General features: G+C 50.9%; 1 protein-coding gene across 1 annotated transcript in view; it reads right to left on the minus strand.

The window, feature by feature from the left end:
• Window positions 1-7347, minus strand: part of BLTP2 (bridge-like lipid transfer protein family member 2) — a 39561-nt gene extending 32214 nt beyond the window's left edge. The window contains exons 1-9 of the mRNA XM_056865115.1: window positions 7325-7347; window positions 5851-5969; window positions 4100-4160; window positions 3546-3726; window positions 2405-2427; window positions 1987-2093; window positions 1725-1849; window positions 401-468; window positions 163-295 (exon numbers count right to left, since the gene is read on the minus strand). Coding sequence (XP_056721093.1) covers window positions 163-295; window positions 401-468; window positions 1725-1849; window positions 1987-2093; window positions 2405-2427; window positions 3546-3726; window positions 4100-4160; window positions 5851-5936 — 784 coding nt within the window. The 5' untranslated portion in view covers window positions 5937-5969; window positions 7325-7347. The remainder of the gene's footprint in view (window positions 1-162; window positions 296-400; window positions 469-1724; window positions 1850-1986; window positions 2094-2404; window positions 2428-3545; window positions 3727-4099; window positions 4161-5850; window positions 5970-7324) is intronic.
• Window positions 7348-11061: the final 3714 nt, after the last annotated feature.

Genomic DNA, 11061 nt, shown 5'->3' on the forward strand with positions numbered 1-11061 from the left:
TGTAGCCTCTCCTCTCCATTTGCCCATCCTAGGCAAGGTTACTGGGAGAACAAGTAAGCCCGGCCCCTCAAGGAGGAAGAGGAGGAGGAAGAGCAGGAGGAAGAGGAGGAAGAAGAAGGCCAGAGAAGCAAAGAGAAACTCACCTCCTGATGCTGCCGCCGCCGCCCGAAGATGGCAACCAGGCTTGCTGCCGGGCTAAAGCAAGCATGGCCAGCCAGTGCGAAAACTCTTGGTGGCGGTAGTGGATGATGCAAGTGTTGAGCGTCACAGCCACCGAGATATCTATGGCCATAACCTGGGGGGGGGGGGGGCAAGGCAGCAAGAGTTGTGACTGGGATTGGGGAGGGCAGGAATGGCAAGTGCCACGCCCCCCTTCAAGTATGGCGTGGTTGTGGCTCACCTGCAAGCTTGCTTGAAGCGTGTTGAGGCACACGATCCGCTGGCGGCTTTGAGAGAGAAGCAGTCCGTCTGTGGGGAGGAGAAAAAGGGCAAAAGCTTACCGGGGAGCGGGGGGAGAGCACTCAACCTCTGTGATTTTCTCCGCTCAACAAGCTCAGGTTGCTCATCATTATAAAAGAGCAAGAGCCCAGTAGCCCCTTAAAGACTACCAAAATTTCTGGCAGGGTATGAGCTTTCATGAGCCACAGCTCACTTCTTCAGATGCAGCTCGAATGTGATTCCATCTTAAGTAGAGAAGAGTGAATTAGACACACGCATACCCTGCCAGAAATTTTGGTAGTCTTTAAGGGGCTACTGGGCCTTGCTCTTTTCTACTGCTATTGACAGACTAACACAGCTACCCATCGTGATCTATCATCATTATAAAGTTAGCCTTCAATATCCACCCTTTTCTGGGCCAAGAACTCCTTCACCAGTCGTTCTGTGACCCGATAAACCAAAAACATCAGCTGTGGATAAGGATATAAGCTTCCTTGGGGGTGACCAACAAAGTCTTACCTCCGGAAAGGGCGTGCATATGAACTTCCCAGAAAAACCTCTAGGCCCCACCTTGTCGAGCATATTTCCCCCCCTCAAGCCTGGGGAGGGACCAAAACCATCTGGGGTGGGCAGAAGGGAGACTGCAATTCTTGAGCCAGCTGATTTCCAGGGGACCCCCAAATGCGTACTGGATTGAGTCAGGATGTGGGCCTGAGCCAACCAAAAAGCACGTGCTTAAGAAAGAGGACATGCCCTTGAAATCACTTTCTTCTGTTTCAAGGAGACTGGGAGATCAGACAGTGGGCTTGGCAGGTCTGATGTGCGACAGTGGACCATGGAAGAAGAAGAAGAGGGTTTTTTTTTATATGCTGACTTTCTCTACCACTCAAGGAAGAATCAAACTGGCTTACAATCGCCTTTCCTTCCCCTCCCCACAGCAGACACCCTGGGAGGGAGGTGGGGCTGAGAGAGCTGTGACTAGCCCAAGGTCACCCAGCTGGCTTCACGTACAGGAGCGGGGAAACAAATCCAGTTCACCACAAGAGTCCACCGCTCATGTGGAGGAGCGGGGAATCAAACCCGGTTCTCCAGATCAGAGTCCACCACTCTAAACCATCACTCTTAACCACTACACCACGCTGGCTGGTAGAGGAGCAGCCACCCAGGAGGAAGGCATCAAGCAGAGAGTACTCCGCAGGAGTAGATGAAAAAGAGCAGGGGAGAGCAGAGGGGTCCCTTCCCTCTCCAGAGCTCCTCTGGATCCAGCCCTCTCCCTCCACACTTGCCTTCTAGCACCACCTCGATGCTCATCTGGGGCAAATCACAGGTGGGCGTGAAGCTGCGGAGAGGCACCTGCTCCCGGTCACACTGGGACCCGAACTGCAGCCGTTTTAAGGTCCAGGTGAGGTGCCTGCAGCCAAGGAGAGCAATGATACAAACACAGCAGCTCTGCAGTGAGAGGGGCTGCCGGTGGCATCCCCCAGTGGCCCACTTGCAGCAAGCGGGGCAGGGCGTGAGGACTCAGAAGCTTCCTCAGTCCCTCCTTACCTCTTTTGACTGTTCATGGAGAGAACCACACTGGTGTTCTCCAGGTCCACCCTCACCCCGGAGGGCACGTACTGCAGGCTGGCCAAACCCATTGGCGACGGCCGCAGCTCAGGATCTTCCGGGGGATCTAGGAATGGGGAACGTGCAGGTGAGGAAGAGGAGGAAGAAGAAGAGGAAGAAGAGTTGGTTTTTATATGCCGGCTTTCTCTACCACTTAAGGGAGAATCATACCGGCTTACAATCACCTTCCCTTCCCCTCCCCACAACAGACACCCTGTGAGGGAGGTGGAGCTGAGAGGGCTCTAAGAGAACTGTGACTAGCCCAAGATTGCCCAGCTGGTTTCATGTGGAGGAGTGGTTAAACCAACCCAGTTCACCACAAGAGTCCACCGCTCACGTGGAGGCATGGGAATCAAACCCAGTTCTCCAAATCAGAGTCCACTGCTCCTAACCACTGCTCTTAACCATTACTCCATGCTAGCTCTCCCACAGGAGCCACAGTTGACCAAAGCCCAAGAAGGAACTCATAGGGAAGGGCAGTAGCTCAGTAGTGGGCCATCTGCTCGACATGCAGAAGGCCCCAGTCTCAATCTCCAGCACCCCCGGGTGAAACCCGTCAGGTCACAGGTGGTGCTTAAGGGCCTCTGCTTTCTGAGACCCTGGAGAGCCGCTGCTGCCGGTCAGAGGAGACGGTATTGATCCTGATGGTTCAACAGTCTGACTCAGTGTAAGGCAGCTTCGTGTGTTCACGTGAACAATGGCGGGAAGCACCCAAGGGCCCAGCTCCATGCAAAGCAGGCGATCCCCAGACGTGGAACTGGATTGCAGAAAAAAGCCACATGGGTGCTGGATTTAACTCTTTGCCCTCCGGCTGGTTCCCTAACCAGAAATGCCTCCCCTCTGGTGGTTTTCACTCCCAAAATAAATAGGAATAAAAATGCTCCTATTATTAGAAAAGAGCAAGAGTCCAGTAGCATCTTAAAGACTAACAAAAATTTCTGGCAGGGTATCAGCTTTCCTGAGCCACAGCTTGCTTCTTCAGATACCCAAAAGCTCATACCCTGCCAGAAATTTTGTTAGTCTTTAAGGTCCTACTGGACTCTTGCTCTTTTCTATTGCCAGTGACAGACTAACACGGCTACCCATCGTGATCTAACTCCTATTATTGTGCATGGCATTCTACTCCCCCTCCAACCATCCTACTGTGCCTCTGTACAATGGGCACCTGCCTGCCCCCTGCTGATTCTCCACCCTTCCCTACTTGCCACCTGTGGGCTTCCCCGGCCGCTCCTGCAGCGGGACTCTCCCGATTGCCCGCCGTGGCCCTTGACAGCCCAGAAAGGGACGTGGCATTGCTCAGCAAACAGGTGAGGCAGATGGCAGACCTTCTCCCCAGGACTCAACGGCCCCAGCTGCCCTTCCTTGCTTCCAAGAGCAGCCAGACTGGATAAGCACCGCAGGCCTTCCCGTCTCCCTGCCCAACGCCAGCAGGCAAGTGGCAATTTGCATCTCAGCCCAGGAGGGTAGGGGCAAGGAGCAGAAGGGGAAAATCTCCTGACCTTCGGCCTCTTCGGGGCTGCCTCCTACTCTCCATAGAACCTCACTGAGAAAGAGCCCCTCGTGCAGCTCAGCGTGGGTGCCCCAGACCCCAATGGCCACACCCTGCAGCTGTCTCTTTCTCATGCAGATATCCAGGGAGACGGTGAGCGCCAGGGACACCTCCGCCAGGCATGCGTCCTCCTGCGGGGAGAGGGGTGCACATGTCAAGGCCCACAGTTGCCAGCCCCTTGGCCTGTCCACACGCATCAGAGTTGGAAGCCCACGTCTCTTCCCCTCTCCCCCCATCCAAAGCCAACAACCCCAGAGGAGAAGCCTTCGAGCAGACAGACTGGAGATCCGGCTTCAGATCTCCACCTGGCCACAAAGCTTTCCAGGCGGCTCTGAACTGGTCACTGTCTCTCCGCCCAGCCGACCTGCCAAGGTTGCTTGCAAGGATAAACCGGGGGTGGGAGTGGTGACTATTGGGGATCGGGAAAGTGTGATTCCAACAGCAGCACCAGCCACCGGAATCTGCCATGGGCTTGCTTTACCCCTCCCCCCGCCCCCGTCTCACCTGCTGGCTGCTCTGGAGCACTTTGCTGTTCACTTGACTGGAGGTCACCTCACAGGCCACACTAGGAGGAGGAGAAGAGAGAAGAGTTGGCTTTTTATATGCCAACTTTCTCTACCATTTAAGGAAGAATCAAACCGGATTACAATCACCTTCCCTTCCCCTCCCCACAACAGACACCTTGTGAGGTAGGTGGGGCTGAGAGAGTTAGGAGAGTTAGGTGAGAGATTCAAAACAGATAAAAGGAAGTATTTTTTCATACAACGCATAGTTAAATTGTGGAACTCCCTGCCCCAGGATGGGGTGATGGCTGCCAGCTTGGAGGGCTTTAAGAAGGGAGTGGACACATTCATGGAGGAGAGGGCTTTCTATGGCTATTAGTTAGAATGGATACTAGTCATGCTGCTTACCTATTCTCTCTATTATCAGCGGAGCATGCCTATTGTATTAGGTGCTGTGGAACACAGGCAGGATGGTGCTGCTGCACTCATCTTGTTTGTGGCTTCCTAGAGGCACCTGGTTGGCCACTGTGTGAACAGACTGCTGTACTTGATTGGCCTTGGTCTGATCCAGCAGCACCTTTCTTATGTTCTTATGAGAGAACTGTGACTAGCCCAAGGTCACCCAGCTGGCTTGATGTGGAGGAGTGGGGAAACCAACCAGTTCACTAGATTAGTGTCCATCGCTCATGTGGAGGAGTGGGGAATCAAACCTGGTTCTCAGGATTAGAGTCCCCCGCTCCAAACCACCGCTCTTAACCACTACACTACGCTGGAAGAAGAAGAGTTGGTTTTGACACCCCACTTTTCTCTACCATAAGGAGTCTCAAAACTGGCTTACAATCGACTTCCCTTTGTCTCCCCACAATAGAAACACTGTGAAATAGGTGGGGCTGAAAGAGTCCGGAGAGAACTGTGACTAGCCCAAGGTCACCCAGCAGGCTTCATGTGGAGGAGTACAGAAACCAACCCGGTTCACCAGATTAGAGTCCGCCGCTCATAACCTGCTTGCCTCCCCTTCTGTAAGTGTATATTGGGAAGCTACTTTTGTTATTTTCATTGCACCTCCTTATTCCTGTCCTATGATTAAGCCTGATCTTATTCTTTAATCTTATAACCCAAAAAGCATGTTGCTTTTATTGGTGTGTTCATGTGTGAGAATCCAAAGCCACTTTCAGTCAAACTATCAGAAGGGGAATTTATTCCAGGGTCCCCGGTCTGAGGGCAGGGGAATCAAATCTTCACTGCACGGACATGGTGAGTTTGAAACCCCAGTCTTTGGCAGGGAACAAGAAGCACTTTGAGTGCAGGTGGGGGAAAAGAACATCAAGAAGTCAAATGCCTTCTCAGCATAGCCCGGAACTTCATCGTAGTGGGCAGCCCATGCCAGACAAAAGCCCCTGCAAGGTTCTCTCCCCCCAAGCCGCTCACAAAGAAGAAGAATAGTTGGTTTTTATATGCCGACTTTCTCTACCACTTAAGGAAGAATCAAACTGGCTTACAATCACCTTTCCTTCCCCTCCCCACAACAGACACCCTGTAAGGTAGGTGGGGCTGAGAGAGCTGACTAACCCGAGGTCACCCAGCTGACTTCAAGTGTAGGAGTGGGGAAACAAATCCTGTTCACCAGATTAGCTTCCGCCTCTCATGTGGAGGAGAGGGGAATCAAACCCGGTTCTCCGGAGCAGAGTCCACTGCTCCAAACCACCGCTCTTAACCACTACACCACACTGCCCCCCCCCAAGCTGGACTCACCACCGGCCATCGCAGCCCAGGAGGAGGGAGGTTCTTGTGATCTGGACGTGCCACAGAGACTCAGACGCTGCCACGTGTAGGACCATGACGTTGACGGAGTCCACGTGAACAGAGAACAGCTGGGGCGGGAGGGAGGACAGAGATATCAGTGAGCAGTGCCTGTATGGAAGGAGGCCAGGCTCCTGCCCCCCCTTGCCCAACAGAGCAATAGATGGGGGGCCCTGACTTTCCACTTGTGGGACCAATACCTCCTGAAGGACCCCACTGGCTTCTGAGTTGCTGTCACTCTCTAGTCACCAAAAGGCATTTTCTGTTTCAACTGACAGCAGACAATGGCAGACCGTCTCTTGCCTTGGAAACCCTACATGGTTACCATACGCTGGCTGTGACTTGATGGCACTTTTCACTACCCAAGATGCACTCATAGTTTTATAAGTAAATCAGTGGAAGAAAAAAGGGGAATAAAACCCAGCCTGAAAACAGAAGCTGGGTACCCTAAAAATATAATTTATTATAAGTGCTAAGTAAAGGTTAAAAATATTTAAAAACATTAAAATAGCACAAAACAGCAAGCTGATGCATCCTGTGCTAGCATATGTACCTTACTTTTTGTTATCTGGTTAGGTAAAGGTAGTCCCCCTGTGCAAGCATTGGGTCATTACTGACCCATGGGGTGACGTCACATCCCGACGTTAGAGAGAGTTCTTGATGACACTTTCAGAGTTTTCCTCAGAGGCTTTGGTGCAGTTTCTGCCCCCACCTCCTTCTGATTGTTCCCCCCCCCCCAGCAAGTTAGGGTAATAAGCTACTTGTTACCCAATCTGTGGGTATATGTGTGAATAGAGGTTTGAGGGGGAGGTGGAAAGGTCAACTATAAAGGAAGAGTCAGGTCAAAAGAATAACAGAAGGCATGCAACATGAAAACGCTGCATGCTCCCCTTGATAGATGTCCTTCTAGCTGCAAAAATGCACCCTGGATGTAAGAGCTGTACATGCCTACAGCATTGCCCCCCTTGTTTTTAAAAGCATTTCACTCATTCTAAAAGAGAAAATATTTCATAGGGGTTTTCTTCGGTGTTCCTCAAAACTTCCACATTTTTCTTTCGGAAAAACTGGGATATTCCTGATTTCCCCCCAGGTTTTTTTCCTGGGCGTTCACATCTCTATCCACACATAAAAAGAAAGGTGACGTTCGCCAGTTCCCCCCTGCCGTGGCAGTCCTCCAACTCCCGCTGCTCTTCCCTGTCCCCCAAGAGCAGCATTTTGGGGGGGGGGGGGTTGAAGGGAGTCAGGGAAGTTGTACTCCTGCACACTGAAGTTACATGGGATCCAGCCTTACAGCCAAACAACTGAACAGCTCTCCTTCCTGCAGTGAGGTTAGGAGATACTTAGGTTTCTTTTGCACTGGCCCCTTAATCTCTGGGGTCTGCGCCCCCTCTCTGAAAGACTAAAGGCAACCACAGGGCTGCATTACCTGGCTAAGCAGCCGCAGCAGAGAGGGCCCGAGGGACAGCAGCTTGCTCTGATCAGCCTCTTCCTGCGTTGGCACCTTGAGTGCGGGTTGCTGAAGCCCAGGCGCATTTTGGAGGTCCATGCGAACGCGCACTTCTCCGAAGCACAATGCCAGGTAGCGCCTGTGCAAGAAGCAGAGGGGAAGAACAGCCACAACCCCTTTTTCTCACCTCATACACAATCGCCCACATCTCAACCACAATCCACAGCTCTTTGCCCCATATTCCTCTAGCTCTTTCACCTCCCACAGTATCCCACAGTCTGTCCTCTCTTCCAAGTTTGTCCATCTGCCCCTCCAATTCTTTTCCTGATGTTATTAGGAATTATCTGGATTTTGAAAGCTGGTTCAGTTTGAATGTCCCCATTTTGATTATGTTTTCCCCTTGTGAGAAACAGAACTGTGACTCTTTAGTTTTGTCTTCCCTTGTGCCTTTTCCCCATTAGAATTGATGCATTTTATGTTGTTTTTTGCATCAATTGCACATGAATGGAATTAGATGTATGCATAGTGCCAAAATGGTGCATATGTATGAGTTGCATAAAATAGCACTACAAATTAAAACAATCATTAATATCAGCAATAAAAAAGGGGGAATCTCCACACAGCAACCCTACTGCCACAACAGTTTCCCCCCCTGCCCACTGCTTCAGCATTTATTTATTTACACTCCATCTGCCTCCCCAAAGGGGAGCCAAAGAGGCTTATGTCATTTGCCTCTCCTCCATCTTATCCTCAAAACAACCCTGTGAGGTAGGTCAGGCCAAGTATGCGCAACTAGCCCAAGGTCACCCAGCAAGCTTCCCTGGCAGAGCAGGGATTTGAACCAGGGTCCCCCCAGACACTAATCTGGCGCTCTAACCTAGTCTGATGTCAAACATAAGGCCGGGGCTGGATCCGGCCCTTTGAGAGCTCTTATCCAGCCCGCGAGGCAGCTATAGCAGCCACCACCACCCCAGTCCCGAGGTGTCAATTATCAAAGACTTTTAAATAAAATACTGTAAGAATGTTATTGTTTTAAGCATGTTTGTAAAAAATAAAGTAAGAAAAATAATGTAATTAATTGGTTTTGCCTGTGTCTTCTACAAAGTTTGTATCTTCAGTACCTGGATTTCAGTCTTATGGTACACAATGCCCGGCCCGACCAAGTGACATTTATGTCATATTCGGCCCTTGTGACAAATGAGTTTGACGCCTCTGCTCCAACCACTACACCACACTACAGGAAAAGGTGGCCCCAGATGTCCCATCAGTTTCCCCCCTTGGGGTTCCAGTGTGACAGGTTGGGTTGATGCCACAGTTTTCAAACTGATCAGGGGGTTCCGTGGAGTCTTGGCAGAAGTATCCTGCCAAGATCAGCAACCACAGGAATACCACTGGTCCAGTTTCCAATATTCCCCTGAAATGCACAACCTCACAGAATCATAGAGTTGGAAGGGACAACCAGGGTCATCTAGTCCAAGGCTTCTTAAACTTTTTCCACTCGCGACCCCTTTTCGCCCGAGACATTTTTACGCGACCCCAGGTATATAGGTATATAAAATAGGTATACAAATCAAACATTAACCGATAACAAATCATAATGAAATTTATACAGTTGCCAAATTTTTCGTGACCCCCACATTCAGTTACGCAACCCCATATGAGGTTGCGACCCACAGTTTAGGCAGCTTTGATTCTAGTCCAACCCCCAGAACAATGCAGGAAATTCACAACTACCTCCCCCCCCCCATTGCACTGAAGATGGAGAATAAAAAACCTCAAGGAATGTTAGTTGTGTTCTCAGGGGGACTGTAGTGTGGTGTAGTGGTTAAGAGCAGTGGTTTGGAGAGGTGGACTCTAATCTGGAGAACCGGGTTTGATTCCCCACTCCTCTACATGAGCGGCAGAGGCTAATCTGGTGGACTGGGTTGGTTTCCCCACTCCTACAAACACGAAGCCAGCTGGGTGACCTTGGGCTAATCACAGCTCTCTCAGCCCCACCTACCTCACAGGGTGCCTGTTGTGGGGAGGGGAAGGGAAGGTGATTGTAAGCCGGTTTGAGTCTCCCTTAAGCGGTGGAGAAAGTCCACATATAAAAATTCTTCTTCTTCTATTCCATGTGGACGTAGCTTGTGCCCCAGATTCACCCCATCACACACTGCAGCATACAGGAGTTCCACAACAAGCAGGTGGACACGGACACTATTCTTTGCAGGTAAAAACTCTCTAACAATCAGGCTAATGCAAACCCCAGCGGGCACACAACCAACCTCCGCATGCTCAGGGCACAAATACTTACGGCACATCGTGGTTCAAGAGCTTACTGGAGACCCAGATACTGTCAATTTCCTAAAACAACATACACAGAGCCGAAAATGAGGGCCAAGAACCCTTCCAGCCCCCTCTTCCCAGCAAGTGCCCTCTGCCCCACAGACTCAGCCTGGCATGCCAGCCACCGCTGGCTCCACAGAAAAGAGTGAAGGGCAGTGGCACCAAAACTCAGGGCTGGGGGAAAAAACATTTCCCGCTTCCCCTGCAGTGGTGTCACATTTTCAGGAGTCGTTCCCCAAGAAGGGGATGTTCAAAACCATCTCTGCGCTTAGTCAGCAGGTCTGCCCTGACCTCAGAGCCAAGGGCACTGTTGCCATCCCTGGCAAGAGAGCAGTTTGAAAGGAGAAGCAACAAAGCAGCTTTAAACCCTCCACCACTGATTCCTCCTTTTACCACCTACGGGGGTCTATCCATCTGTTTGCCCCACTGTAACTCTACATTATAGTGTGTGGAGGGGTGCCGTTGGATATTTTTATGCTATTTAGGATTTTATAGGGCTGTTTTAATTGTTTTTTAAAAATATTTTAAGCTATTTAATACGTGTTGGAATGTTTTGTGAGCCGCTCTGAGCCTGGCGTTCGGCTGGGGAGAGCAGGGTATTAAACAAAATAAATAAATAAATAAAAAAGACTCTCCCTGCAAGAATCGCCTCCTGGCAATTTTTAGGGGAGGGGCCGTGGCTCAGTGGTAGAGCATCTGCTTGGCATGCAGAAGATCCCAGGTTCAATCCCCAGCATCTCCAGTTAAAGGGACTAGGCAGATAGGTGATGTAAAAGACCCCAGCCTGAGACCCTGGAGAGCCGCTGCCGGTCTGAGTAGACAATACTGACTTTGAAGGACTGAGGATCTGATTCAGTATAAGGCAGTTTCCATGTGACCACTCCAAAGATCCCTGGTACCCACCACAGTCTGCTGCTCCTCCTGGAACTTCAGGCTGAGGTTGTGGATCCAAAAAAAACCGAACGAGCCGACCTTCAATTCTGCTTGGAGCCGCCGGCGGCACCAGTTGCTGACCAAAATGTAGAGAAGGCACCTACGGGAAAGACAGAATTTAGTGGCCCGACAGCTGCCCTCCCTTCCTAGTATATTTTTCCCTTTTCATAGAATCATAGAGCTGGAAGGGACCACCAGGGTAATCTAGTCCAACCCCCTACACAATGCAGGAAATTGACAACTATCTCCCCCCCACACCCACAGTGACCCATGCCCAGAAGATGGGGGAGAAAAAAACATCCTTCAAGATCCCTGGCCAAGCTGGCCTGGAGGAAAATTGCTTCCTGACCCCAAAGTGGCAATTGGCACTACCCTGGGCATGTAAGAAAGGGCCATGAGAGCCAAACACTGACGCAGTCCTTCCTGCCCTCCCATTCATGATCTGCTTAAGGTCA

Source organism: Euleptes europaea, chromosome 19 (assembly GCF_029931775.1).
Source record: "Euleptes europaea isolate rEulEur1 chromosome 19, rEulEur1.hap1, whole genome shotgun sequence".
Lineage (NCBI taxonomy): Eukaryota > Metazoa > Chordata > Lepidosauria > Squamata > Sphaerodactylidae > Euleptes > Euleptes europaea.